The sequence below is a fragment of the Anolis carolinensis genome, chromosome 1 (assembly GCF_035594765.1).
Source record: "Anolis carolinensis isolate JA03-04 chromosome 1, rAnoCar3.1.pri, whole genome shotgun sequence".
NCBI lineage: Eukaryota > Metazoa > Chordata > Lepidosauria > Squamata > Dactyloidae > Anolis > Anolis carolinensis.
In genome coordinates this window covers 209,323,747-209,338,681 of record NC_085841.1, presented here as the reverse complement: position 1 = coordinate 209,338,681, position 14,935 = coordinate 209,323,747, and the positions used below count along the sequence as shown (strand labels likewise).

The 14,935-nt window shown below is 41.6% G+C and overlaps 1 protein-coding gene across 1 annotated transcript in view; it reads right to left on the bottom strand.

Annotated features, from left to right (window-relative positions):
• The window catches only part of LOC100566766 (dynein axonemal heavy chain 11), a 371,602-nt gene that overhangs the window by 129,942 nt on the left and 226,725 nt on the right, over window positions 1–14,935 (bottom strand). Inside the window, 3 exon segments of the mRNA XM_062961877.1 lie at window positions 8,500–8,613; window positions 11,746–11,922; window positions 13,061–13,207. Of these exon segments, the coding sequence (XP_062817947.1) occupies window positions 8,500–8,613; window positions 11,746–11,922; window positions 13,061–13,207 (438 nt within the window).

Here is a 14,935-nt window from a genome sequence, read left to right as displayed (position 1 = left end):
CAGCCAGGGTTCAGTTAGGGGACAGGCAGACTTAGGCTATCTAATTTGCACTGGATTATATAGCAGTGTAGACTCAAGGCCCTTCCACACAACTATATAACCCATTTATAATCTTATATTATCTGCTTTGCACTGGATTATCTTGACTCCGCACTGCCATATAATCCACTTCAGTGTGCATTTTATACAGCTGTGAAGAAGGGTCCTCGTATAATCCAGTTCTAAGCAGATAATATAAGATTATCAATAAACAGTAGACTCTCACTTATCCAACATAAACAGGCCGGCAGGATAAGTGAATATGTTGGATAATAAGAAGGGATTAAGGAAAAGCCTATTAAACATCAAATTAGGTAATCGTTATACAAATTAAGCACCAGAACATCATATTATACTACAACTTTGACAGAAAAAGTAGTTCCATGCGCAGTAATGCTATGTAGTAATTACAGTAGAGTCTCACTTATCCAACACTTGCTTATCCAAGGTTCTGGATTATCCAAGGCATTTTTGTAGTCAATGTTTTCAATATATTGTGATATTTTGGTGCTAAATTCATAAATACAGTAATTATATCATAGCATTACTGCGCATTGAACTACATTTTCTGTCAAATTTGTTGTATAACATGATGTTTTGGTGCTTAATTTGTAAAATCATAACCTAATTTGATGTTTAATAGGCTTTTCCTTAATGCCTCATTATCCAACATATTCGTTTATCCAATATTCTGCCAGCCCATTTATGTTGGATAAGTGAGACTCTACTGTACTGTATTTACAAATTTACCACTAAAATATCACAATGAATTTAAAACACTGACTACAAAAACATTGATTATGAAAAGGCAGACTGCGTTGGATAATCCAGAACATTGTATAAGTGAATGTTGGATAAGTGAGATTCTACTTGAATATGAAATAATTACTGGGATAGAATAATGCAGAACAATATAATCTCTAAAACCAGGACAGTAAATAAACAGGGGAATTCCACACAGGAAACAATCAGGGCCAGCTAACACCTCCCAACAAAGTATTCCCATCATCAAAGTCTGGCAAATCCTCTGTTTTCTCAGGCCCACAGACAGTAGAAGCACATAAAATATCGCAAGCAACACCACTCTGAAAACAAGGGAATTCCAAACAGGAAAGAATCAGGGCCAGGTAACACCTCCCAACAAAAAATTCACTCACAGAGGAAACAGCCAGGCTTTAAAGCTGCAAGGCCATTACATCCTAATCATTTTCCTAATTGCAGCATTCATACTTGCGTCCAACAGGAAAAAAAAACCATTCAGAAATATTGTATATTCACAAGCTTTAGGAAATAATATCCCCTGATGGCGCAGCGTGTTAAAGCGCTGAGCTGCTGAACTTCTGGACCGAAAGGCCACAGGTTTGAATTGGGGGAGCGGAGAGAGCCCCCACTGTTAGCCCCAGCTTCTGCCAACCCAGAAGTTCAAAAACATGCAAATGTGAGTGCATCAATAAGTACTGCTCCGGCGAAAAGGTAACGCCACTCCATGCAGTCATCCCACATGACCTTGGAGGAGTCTACGGACAACGCCGGCTCTTCGGCTTAGAAATGGAGATGAGCACCAACCCCCAGAGTCAGACATGACTGGACTTAATGTCAGGGGAAAACCTTTACCCTTTACCTTAACTACCACCAATTCCTCAATACTTTATTTCCCATACCACCATATTTCGCCACAGCAATGCGTGGCCGGGCACAGCTAGTAACAACAACAACAACAACAACAACAACAACAACAACAACAACAACAATAATAATAATAATAATAGTCTTTATATCCTGCCCCTTCTCCACAAGGACTTGGGGCAGGTCGCAACAAAATCAAATCACCATACATATGAATGATCAAAGTGGTGACATTATGAAATTCTTGCTTAAAGTCACTCTCTGTCAGGTCCAAAATTTCAACTGTCATAACTATTTCCCATAAAGTTTTTGATAGCTTTTAAAGTCTCCAATGAACATTTTCCCCTCTTCTTCTTTTTTTTTTTTTACTAAAATTAAATACTGAAGCTATTCAAATGAGATCTTGTTTAACAATTTATACTGCATTATTTAATGCCTTTTCTTGATGCTTTTTCTTCCAAACATTTATTCTTAAAAATCAAAGTAACATTTATTTTTCAACTGAAGAATTTCTTATTTATCATGTATTGGATCAGAAAAGCGCTATTAAAAGAAATCCAAGCAGGGTCATTGCTCCATGGATGGGCAGTCAGGAGCTTGCAGAAGATACTTCAAGTCATCAAACAACAATGCCTGATGGAAATGGACAGCCATTTCTGAATTCCAGTACCTTTTTCCATGTAAGGATCTTGTTATCTCCTTATTTGGAGGTGGAGAGTGTGAAACATTCCCAATTTCATCCAATGGATTCAAACCCTGAGCTCCATCTAATGCACAAACCACCTCACTACATTGGCTCTCAAGTTACAAGCAATTACTCATACCTCTCTTTTTTGCAAACTGTGCTTCAAACTTAATAAAAAACCAGTTTTGAGATGAACTGCCAACTACTTCGTTTTGATGTTTAGGAAGTATATTCCAATTGAAAGGTTTCCCATTTCCATCAAAAGTCAATGTTCACTCATTCCTACTTCAAATATGCAAATTACAGCTGCTGGAATAGCCAAATTTGTTGTCAAAGCAGACATGATCAGTGAGATCTATGACTTAAAGCAGGGCCGGCCCAAGGAAATTTTCAAGTGTAGGTGAACAGAATTTTGGTCCCCCCCCCCAAACCAATTGGGCATCGAATTGTTGCCAGTTGTGAGGCCACCCTGAGTCCTCTCCAGGGTGAGAAGGGCGAGACAAAAGTATGGAAAATAAATAAATAAATAAAATCAGGACAGTAAAAAAGAACACTCAAAAACAGGAGAATTCCAGACATGAAACACTCAGGGCCAGCTAACACCTCCCAACAAAGGATCACCCCAGGCAAGAAGCAGCCAGGCTTTGAAGCTGCAAGGCCATTCAAAGCTAATCAAGGTGGCCAACTGCAACATCCACACTTGCCTCAGACAGACAAACATTTTTTGAGTTCTTTCTCCCAACCTTGACATTCCATAGATATACAAACCCCACTTGCCTAGTTTCCAACAGACCTCTTGTCAAGTTTCCAATGGTCTGCGATGGCGGCGGGGTGAGGAAGCGTGGAGCATCCGGAACAAAACGGTGCTGGCGCTGGTGGCCGGGTTGGTGCGGGAATGGCGAGCCTTCCGTCTCCATGGCAATGGCGCGGAGCGGCCTACCCAGGCAGGACCCGTGCTCTCTCCTAGGTAGACCACTCCGCGCTGTTGCCATGGAGATGGAAGGCCTCCCATCACCCCGTTTTTGCCGGAACAAAACGGTATTGGCACTGGCGGCTGGGGTGGTGCGGGAATGGTGGGCCTATGTAGCTGGGTCCAGGCCGAAGTCAGGTCCAGGCCAGGTCGAAGGCCTGAAGGGAGGAGGAGGCGGGGTGTGTGTGCGTGCATGCACATGCATGCACGCATGTGTGTGCATGTGGGGGAGGGGTGCCTCAACTGCGCCCCCGGGATTATGGTGCCACAGGCAAGTGCCTAAATGGCCTCGCGGTTGAACCGCCCCTGACTAAAAGCAGTGTTTCTCAAACTCTGCTCCTCCAGGTGTTTTGGACTTCAGCTCCCAGAAATCCCAGTCAGCTTCCTAGCTGTTAGGAATGGTGAGAGCTGAAGTCCAAAACACCCGGAGGAGCAGAATTTGAGAAACACTGACTTAAAGAAAAAAACTTTAGATATTTTGATCAAGACAGTTACAGAAGAAGCAGGCACACTGGTGGCTAACCACCGCCAGTGAGCATGCTGGTCATAATTACCTTCTTCAAGCTACTATTAATTGAACAGAAGAAAAAATAAGTACACAGTACAGCAACCTGTAGTTTTTATGCTACGGGAGTAATAACTGCTTCAGGGAAGCTTGATTCCTAGGTTCCGTATAACACTGCCCTTGGTTCAATTTAATCATCATCATCAGAAATAGTATAGTTGCAAAGTATTCGCATACATAAAATTGAAAAGGTTGCATGTTGTTTTGGAATGTACTGATTTTTTTGTAGTATCCTCACTTTTGTAAAGTGGTCTTTATGGTTACAAGACACACTCTGCTGACATTTAATAAGCATAATTGGGGGGGGGGGATTACTGTGTAAAGCAAGTCATTACAATGTTTTTCCCTATGATAGAATGTCAAAGGTGCCTAATTACTCTGACACCTTTTCTGAAGTTCTTTGACAAACTCCTGTCATTTCTATTATCTTTGGCATTTTTCTCAAACATATAACAGTAGACCAGGATGTAGTAGCTAAGAAATATTTACTTAAGACTTCTGTGTTGTCATCTGTGCCCTCTATCCGAACATCCCCCATTACCTTATTCATGTACATCTTTGTGGTTTTCCAGCTTCTGTCCTTTGGAATTTTGCCATTTGGGAACAAAAGGACAAGAACAGCAGCAGTTACATTTGTTACAATTAGGAAAGGTTCTTAGTTCAGTTAGATTTAACTGAAAAAGAACCAGAAAAAACATAAAAGTATTAAGAAATCCAGTAAGACTGGTATCCTTTTAGTATTTATGTATACAGGTAGTATACATAACAAGATAGGTTTTGTAAGCTTGATCTTAAGTTGAATTTGCATGTAAATCGGAACAGGTTCATTTTTAAAGTGTAACTCCAGCCATCTTGTGTGTGTGTACAGGGAAGGGTTAACACCCCTGCGGTGTTTGTTTTGCTGTCTGTGCTCCTGTTCAGAAGATTTCACCTCATTTTCTGTCCCTGGGACAATTGGATTTAGAAAGTTTTGTGTTGTTGTAGAAACAAAGATTGGTGAGAAAACTTCAGTGGAGACACCTTTTCCCCATGATAACTCTTCCAGGAGTGAATTTCCCTTCCTAGGTGTAGACTTCCTCTCCCTTCCTGTTGACTCACCCCCGTGTGTAATTAGGAGTCGTATGTAAGTGAGATGTTTGTAACTCAGGAATGGCCTGTATATATAAAAGTGAAAATATGTATGTATGCATGTATGTTCTGGAATTGCTCTTAGATAGGATTGATGGATCTGGACCATAAACCCATCATAACCTGGTGTGAATTGACAGAGGATGATAGGAGTTGTAGTCCACCCACATCCAGAGAACATTTTGAATCCCACTGATGATCTGGACCAAACTTAGGACACATACCCATGACAAACTTAAAATACTGGTGGATGGGGGCCATTCACAGGGGATAGTGAAAGTTATAGTCCACATCTCAAGAGCTGTGTCAGTCCCACCTATGACCAAGGCATTTCTCCCCTCCTAACCAATCACACCACTCACCTTATTATGCAGCCTGCATCTCTCCATATCTTTACCCTTTAACTACACAGACTGAAGATAATGGGAGTTGCACCCCAACAGAACAGCTGGCACACCTGATCAGTCAAGAGCATAGCCTCAACTTCCACTCATTGAGATATAGGGTTAATGGAATTTCAACACTGGACACAACTGGGATGATGGCAATTCTATCTCACCAGATATGTGGTAATGGCAGTTACAATTCCTCAGATCTGGACCTGATGGGAGTTGCAGCCTGACCAAATTCTTGGGTCAGCTTCATGATTTTATAAATAATCTCAATATATAATTATACATTTCTAATTCATAAAATTCAAAACCAAACAATGACTATTTCTAATAAATTGCATTACAAAATACCTAATCCTGGATACCAAAGCTAGTGATGTCATAAACGACATGTTGGGGGGTAACAACAATGACAGAGCTGCATTGATCTTTCTTTGTCTCCTAATGCAGGTTCTTGGTCTAGAATTCCAAAGTTAACTACTGTACTACATTTTTACATTTTTCTAGAGTATTGTACCTAAGTGATACAAGAACAAAATGTAGGTTTGCTTTCAAACCTATTCGTGCATATCATAGGTAACCATAATTATAATGTATCTGTTAATCCTGGTTGTGCTCCCACCACAGGTTTAGGCTGGTTTTACCCTTGTAAAGCCTCCCATCTTAAGCATAGAAATTTGAATACAAAACTCTATCCATGTGTGTCTGCTCATATATAGGTGCTCCACACTTCCGTGGCTACAAGTTGAATCTGAGTGTGACATAGCTAGCGGTGATTAAACATGGAATTGTACTAATTTACTAATGAATTTGTGTGATGAGGACACTACGTCATCACACAAATTCATTAGTAAACAGATTAGTAAACCAATTTATACTATGTGCAAATTTTGCCTCATCGAATGGCTGCTGAAATATCAACCGTACCATATCAATTTTCTAACAAAAATTGCTAAGAACAGCTTCATTCTCTAAGGAACAAACAAAAATAAGTAGAAAAATTCAGAACCATACAGTCTCATGGTAAAGAGCTTATGAGGAGGATGCTTAATCCTTCAACACCCACAATGTGGCTGTGACCCAACTGCATCTCTCATGGAGACATTTATGAAATGAATAAATATGAGTCATAATGTATAGTACCATCATGCCTTGATGAAAGGCCTTTCTTTCACTGCAGTTTGCCATTACTCTGGCCTCTGGGGGAGAGAACAGCAGCTAGTTATAGCACTATTTTTGTTGAGCCATGACACCCCCCTCCCCAAAAGTTTTCAGACATTAAAGAAAGTCCAAGGAAGATATATGATTTTTTCTTTATTTTGAAAATATTTTCTGTGGCTCCAAAGTTGCAAAATGTCAAAGACGCTAGAGGTTGTGGGATGGACCTAACAGCCGTACCCTACAAACTATCAGCTCTAGCGCATTAATAAATGTATCAACTTGATGATTTATGTGTACCATTTATGTATTGTGTCAATTCTTAAATGTATATCTATAGCAAATGTATCAAAATGTATCTAGAAGGCAGCTATATCTCTGTGATCTCAGTTTGCACAATCCTTTGGGACCTGCCAGGGTCCCTCCAACTATTTCCCAAGTCAGATAAATACCAAAACCTTTGTGTATGTGTGTGTGTGTGTGTGTATGCAGACAGATGATCCTCTTTGTCACCAAGAAGAGCTCAGGATGTTTGTTAATTTAATCTGAGACTGAGTGTATGCCACTCCTGTGGAAGAGGGGACTGAACAAACACGAATTCATTAGCTTTCTGAATAGGCAGCCTGAAGTCAGGAAAATGTCAAATCAACAATTTGTAAGCCACTTCAGGAGCTTTTTTGGCTGAAGGGAGAAAGGGAAATGTTCTAGATAGATAGTCCCAAAAATGGACAGGAAATATTAAATTATGCTCCTGCTAAGGAATCACCTTCAGTGCTATGTATACTGCCAACATGGAGCCTTGATCTCCAGCTTCTTCTTCAGAACTTGATCCCATCTTTAGATCTAGCTTCAGTTCCAGCCATAGCCCTTCCTCTATGCCTAGTACTAACCCTAGCTTGTTCCAAGGCAGGAAAAAATGTCTAATTTCTGATTAGCAGCTGATCCAAAATATAATTTTTCTTTGACCAAAAGTGAGCACACCTACTTTTCTCAATAGAAAAGTAGAAAGCATTTCCCTGCTAGGCACTGAATGTCTCATAAAATAAAAAATCAGACAGAACATAGTTGAGAAATAGTACCTCTTCTACATACATCAGCTATAGGTAGCTGGGAAATGTGAAATGTGAGGAGTTATAGTTTAGTAAATAGAGTGAAATGTGAGGAGTTATAGTTTAGTAAATAGAGGGAATTTAGTAAGAACAGATGGCCTGGGTACTTGCTGTGAAATGCTTTTCTGTGAGTTGAGTCTCTGTATAGTGTTTTCAGAAAGCTGGTGACCATTCAAAAGGCAGCAATATCAGAACCAGTAAATCCAATAAAACAAATGCAAGGCAAAACAACTGAACTGAATCTAATTATTAGCTCCAGCTACAGCAGATTTGCTGGATCAATGAAAGTTTGGTACTTAAATGAATTCTATTGATTCAGTGGATTAGCTTGAAGTGCTCGGTTTGGATCTAGTGATTTTGCTGGGTAAATTTAATGTGTTTTAGAAGATTTTGAAAACCTAGATACTAGAGATGTGCTCTGGAACTCACTGGATCCTGAATTAAGCTGGGATAATTGGGAAAGAGATAAAAATTTTGATTTAAACAGGACTCATCTGAAACAGACTAACACTCCCATAACTTTGTTAGTCTTTTGCATTTGGAGGATACAAAGACACAGAAAGAGTGCATCAAAAATACAGGATCTTTGATGCATGGTTTGGATTCATACCCAAAACAAACTGGGTGGTTTACTAAATTGCCAAACTGGAATCTGCATGAAATTCTTTGGTCTGTTCACACCCCTAATGGTCACTAGAATGATAAAGAAGTGACACCTATGAGGTAATATAAATGTAATGTATTGTAGTCAAAATATGTTCATAAACTCAGAAGACACTATCTTGTTAAAAGTGTAAACATTTAGGCAATATACATAGCAAATTTACCCTGTTTAGAGTGTTCAATGCAGCATTTGCTGCATTAAGTGCTGGCTCAGCTTTGGCAAGGTCATTTTCAGATTCTTGCTGCTGCTTGGTTACTTCTGCTTGAATGGCTGCTACCTAGAAAGTAGAACACAATTACTGTTATGCCACTTATATCTTGCAAATGGACACTGAATAAATATATATTGAGTATTTGTCATATATGCGTGTGTTTGTGTGTGTGTGTGTGTGTGTGACAAAAACTCAATTCCACACAAAGCAAAAGCTACATCCTTTTTTGAAGCTTTCATAAGTGTTCTTATCAGTAAAAGAGCCAAAGAATGCATATGTGATACTGGAGATGGGGAAGGAGAGTCAAATTGTATGGAAGGAAGCAGGTGGTACAATATCCTTCAGAAAAACAAACATTCATCTAAGAAGTATGGTATATATGAAGAGGGACTTGAAGGGAAAATGTAGAAAGTACAAAGTAGAAATCTTCCAAAGCATATTACTTGTTAGATTAATACATTTACAATAGCAGGCCCAATTTGTTCCTATTCAATCCAGCTCAGGCATCATCACAGGATATCTACGCCCCACACCACTGAAAATATTATATTGTTTAGCTGGCATTGCACCACCTAACATCCACCGGGAAGTAGCAGCCAGCAATGAAAGGACCAAGGTATTGACATATCCGGCCCATCCCGTGTTCGGGTATCAGCCAACATGCCAACGCCTTAGATCAAGAAATAATTTTTCAAGATCTACAGAAATACTCGCAGGAACACTTCAGCAAGCGAGAGTCCAAAAGTGGAAGGTTAAAACCTGGAACCTCAATCAGTGCCTGACACCGGATGAGAAACTCCCTCCTGGGCACACAGAAGACTGGGAAACTTGAAAGGCTACGCTCTGGCACCATGAGATGCAGAACCAACCTTAAGAAATGGGCTACAAAGTGGAGTTCATGACATGCGAGTGTGGAGAAGAGCCATTCACAGACCATCTACTACAATGCAGCCTGAGCCCTGCCACTTTGCACAATGGAGGACCTTCTTACAGCAACATAGAATCATAGAATCATAGAATCATAGAATAGTAGAGTTGGAAGAGACCACATGGGCCATCCAGTCCAACCCCCTGCTAAGAAGCAGGAAATCGCATTCAAAGCACCCCCGACAGATGGCCATCCAGCCTCTGCTTAAAAGCCTCCAAAGAAGGAGCCTCCACCACGGCCCCGGGGAGAGAGTTCCACTGTCGAACAGACCTCACAGTGAGGAAGTTCTTACTGATGTTCAGGTGGAATCTCCTTTCCTGTAGTTTGAAGCCATTGTTCCGTGTCCTAGTCTGCAGGGCAGCAGAAAACAAGCTTGCTCCCTCCTCCCTATGACTTCCCTTCACGTATTTGTACATGGCTATCATGTCTCCTCTCAGCCTTCTCTTCTGCAGGCTAAACATGCCCAGATCTTTAAGCCGCTCCTCATAGGGCTTGTTCTCCAGACCCTTAATCATTTTAGTCGCCCTCCTCTGGACGTTTTCCAGCTTGTCAACATCTCCCTTCAACTGTGGTGCCCAAAATTGGACACAGTATTCCAGGTGTGGTCTGACCAAGGCAGAATAGAGGGGTACCATGACTTTCCTGGATCTAGACGCTATTCCCCTATTGATGCAGGCCAGAATCCCATTGGCTTTTTTAGCAGCCGCATCACATTGTTGGCTCATGTTTAACTTGTTGTCCACAAGGACTTCAAGGTCTTTTTCGCACACATTGCTGTCAAGCCAGGCGTCCCCCATTCTGTATCTTTGATTTCCATTTTTTCTGCTGAAGTGAAGTATCTTGCATTTGTCCCTGTTGAACTTCATTTTGTTAGTTTCGGCCCATCTCTCTAGTCTGTCAAGATCGTTTTGAATTCTGCTCCTGTCTTCTGGAGTGTTAGCTATCCCTCCCAGTTTTTGTGTCGTCTGCAAACTTGATGATCGTGCCTTCTAACCCTTCGTCTAAGTCGTTAATAAAGATGTTGAACAGAACCGGGCCCAGGACAGAGCCCTGCGGCACTCCACTTGTCACTTCTTTCCATGATGAAGACGACGCATTGGTGAGCACCCTTTGGGTTCGTTCGCTTAGCCAATTACAGATCCACCTAACCGTAGTTTTGTCTAGCCCACATTTTACTAGTTTATTTGCCAGAAGGTCGTGGGGGACTTTGTCGAAGGCCTTACTGAAATCCAGGTACGCTACATCCACAGCATTCCCTGTATCGACCCAACTCGTAACTCTATCGAAAAAAGAGATCAGATTAGCCTGGCATGACACCAGAGGCACTCCAAGTGGCCAGCTACTGGTCAAAGGACATTTAGTATAATGCCAAATTGTTTTTTTAAACTTTGTTTGTGTTTTCAAATACATTACAACCTGTACCCTCAGTTCACTTCTGACACGGTAAATAAAATCATCAAAACTTATTTTATGGAACTAAAGTTCTGTCTTCAACATAAACTGTTATCTTCAGATGAAGAATATTATTAATGGATGCATTTAAGGAACCCGTATGTGTTCTAAGTACCTTATTCTATATTCAAAGAACCAAATTTCAAATTGCCTTCCAGTACCACAAAAATCTTGGGATCTGCCATTTGTACATAGTCCTATTGAAATAACAGACTTGGCTTTTCCAACAAAAATAGAGTTTGCATATATTAGTGTTTATTAAGAATGCTTGCAAAGGGATCATGTAACACCTATCAAGAGTGTGTTAGCATATTATTAATTACTTAAAATTAAAAGCTTGCTTTTTTTGAAGACAAAAATGAAGGGGGTTACAATCCTTTTGGAAGTCCATCTAACAAAAAAATAACGTTTAAATAAGAGATGTGATCCAAATCACTGCATGAGGCAGAAATAAGGAAGGTGTGGTCTTCCAAATGTGATGGCTCTGCTGCCTAGTGCTAACAGGACTATGCTGCCTAGGGCTAACAGGAGCTGCAGACAGAGCCGTCCCGAGGTAATTTTCGGGAGTAGGCGACCGGAATTTTGGTGCCCCTCCCGAATTCCCCCCCCAAACAAATTGCTGATAAATACTGGTGGCGGCGGCGGAAGGCTCAGCCACCCATCCGTGCGGCTGCCCTCCTGTTCCCCCTCGCTGTCCAAGGACTCCTCACCCACTGCCCGACCGTTGATGGGCCCATGCTTTTTGGGCGATGGGCCTGTGCACATGCTCAGCCTTCCAATTGACCGCGTGGTCGATTGGAAGGCCTGCGCGCATGCACAGGCCCATCGACGGGTGGACGACGGGCGAGGAGTCCTCGGACAGCGAGGGAGAGCAGGAGGGCAGCCGCGCGGATGGGTGGCTGGGCTTTCCGACGCTGCTGCTGCTGCCTCAACAGCGCCCCCACATGGTCTGTGCCACAGGCGACCGCCTGATTCGCCTCATTGTTGGACCGCTTCTGGCTGCAGACCAACAATAGTTTCAGGCAAGAGCAATGTCCCACAATATATTCTTTCAGATGGAGCTACTTTTTGAACTGAAGCCTTTTACATCTTCTGAAATGTTGTTGCAAAAGGCCACATTGATGGAGAATATAGTGTAGGGGATCCAATTGTGAAGACCCCTCTCCCCAAAGCATGAAAATTAAAGTCAACAGCTGGCAACATGTTCAGTAACTATGATGTTGTAAACTTTACTCATGGAAAGGTTAATCATGTCAGGATGCAAAAAGATCAGCATTCTCCAAGCTGCCCTTTTCCACACCTGACCAGAACAAGCCGGATAAGGAAGACCATTTGGTTGGGAAGGCTGATTTATGACTTGATCTGGTCTTCAAAAGTGGGAAAGGACAATTGAAGGTGTGAAGGGGGAAGAAGAGACGTGAGGGGAGGAGGGAAGCAACAACTTAATATACCGGGGAAAGAGCGGAAGAGGGGCAGTAGAAGCTTTGCGGTCATCTTGGCAAGGCGGATTCAATAAAGTTTTCCATAGCTCCAAGCTGCGTGAGCCTATTTTTGTGTCCTACACCTTCCGGGAACTGACATATTATTTCAATTGTTTACTAGCTTTGCATGTTCACACTGAACAAAACTATTTCCCCAAACCCTACCTTTCAAGTCTTACAGCCCATTCTCCACCCTGCTAGCCATTTTTATGGTGCTGGAGAGCTCAGTAGTAAGTACTGATGTGTCCACTCCTCTCCTGGTTATGAGGCAGTCTGAGACAGACAGTTGTGAGAGGATCTTGGCAGGCCATTGAGGAGTCTCTTCAGCTTCCTGTCTCAGAGTTCCACACAACTGGGAAAGGGCTGAGCATGTCTCTCCAGCACCTCAGAAATGGCTGTGTTGTGGGTTGGGGCTTCAAAGGTAGTATTGGAAGGTAGCATCAGGAGATGTCATAACTGTGACTCCATAGGTATATGTCCCGAGGCAGGATCTCATTCAAGATATTTCTTACAATGTGGAGATTAATCCATTTTATTAGCAGTGCAGTCTTATGAGTGTTTATTCAGACATGGATCTCGTGGGCCTTGACTCCCTAAGAAATGCATTTAGAGTTCCATATGACATTCACACACAGTATTTTTATGTATTTACCCTCTGCTCTTCCTCATCAGCTATGGCTTTTTCTTGACTTAGTTTTTCTGTCTGCTGCCTGATCTTGTCAATAAGAGTCTCAGTGTCTTTGTTTCGCTGATGAAGTTCTGTTTCTTGAATGGCAAGCTTAGACTTCAAATCTTCTACCTATAATGCAACAGGAATAATCTTGTAATTAAGTTTTAACAAGATTTAAATGATATTCAAAACAACCAGTTAAAAGGAGTCATTGCCTTGGGCTTTGTTGTACACTTGTATAATTATTTTCAGTCCTCTAGGGAATGCATAATTACATTTCTGTATTTATAAAAAGATTACCTTGAAGGCACCAATATGATTTTATACTCTATTGATTAGCATATTAATGTGAGGTCAAAATGTGTGGGTCTAATATAGAAATGTTGTCTACAATTTCCAAACTATCCAAAACAGTTTGTGTCAGTGCTTCTCTGTATTTCATTGTTTGTCAAAAATCTATAATCTATGAATTAAAGGACAAGATTATGGGCGTTGTAAACAAGGGAAACATGAATATAATGAGGTAAAAACATGTTTCTTCGTTATCTGGATATCTAATTCTTGATTTATTTATTTTTTGGTTTCCTTTTGCACAAAAAATTAATTTTGATCTGAAGTCCACTGAAATAAATGGCTTAGCACTTTTAGGCAGCTTGATCTTCTTGAAGCAAATATCCACCCTATTTTCAGGGGTTTCCCTCCCAGGCATCAAACTAACTAAAATCAAAATGCTGGCCTGATTTTAGTGGAAAACCTCAAATACACTGCACACCCTGAGCCGGCTCAAGAGATAGGTGGTAGCTACACTGCAGGACTCTGAACTGGTCCAGAGGTGGATGGTGGAGCTGTGTCCTCCCAGCATCCTGGCAGTGTCCTACAATGGAGCCCTGAGAAAATGGGAGGCTTCCTGTCAGAGCCGGCCCTAGGTATTTTTCAAGTGTAGGCGAACAGAATTTTGCCCCCCCCCCCCCAAAACCAATCACTGAAAAATAAAAGTGTCGGATAAGCGAAAATGTTTGTTAATAAGGAGGGATTAAAAAAAGCCTATTAAACATCAAATTACATTAAATTTTACAAATTAATCACTAAAACATCATGTTTTACAACAAATCAACAGAAAAAGCAGTTCAATACCTTGCAGAGGCAGGCCGCAGGAGACAGGAGTTGCCTCGATGGCGCCCCCAACAAGATGGCGCCACAGGCAACTGCCTAGTTGGCCTGGTGGTTGAACCGCCTCTGCTTCCTGTGGACAAGATGGGGAAATGCAGGGGGAATCTGGGTGAGTACGCTTACTCCTGTAGGCTGGAGGGTGATGCGGGGCACAGAGCAATGGTTTCCTCTGCTGCCTGCCAGATTTGCTCCACTGTGCCTCGCTTTCCCCCGGCTTGAGGGCCTCCATCTGATGAGTTCCTTAGGGTTAGAAAAGGCACTGCTGATCCAGAGTGGGGTGTTCTGAATCAGAATTAATGGAGGCTACACTGCATGCCTCCAAGCCAAGTGTTAACCCAAATCAGCCTATGGGCCATGCAACTTTCATGGAGGTGATTGCCTTTCCCTTTCCCCCTGATAAATCTGTAAGTGAAGATGCACCATCAGACTGCAATCTGAAAACACAAAGACAGCTGAAATGCAGTTGAACCATTAAAAGTTATTTGAATCCAGTAAGTTAGCTGAAGTTATACTGAATCTAAACCTCTTCAAGTTCAGGAATGTCGAAAGTTATTTAGAACTACCCTGGATGTGGCCTAGGTTTTTGCTGATGTATCTGTGTACTTGGGCTGAGGGAGATTTTATGTAGCACAACATGGCCTCTCATTCTCTCATTCCTTCATTCATTCCTTTTGGGAATTGGCTCTT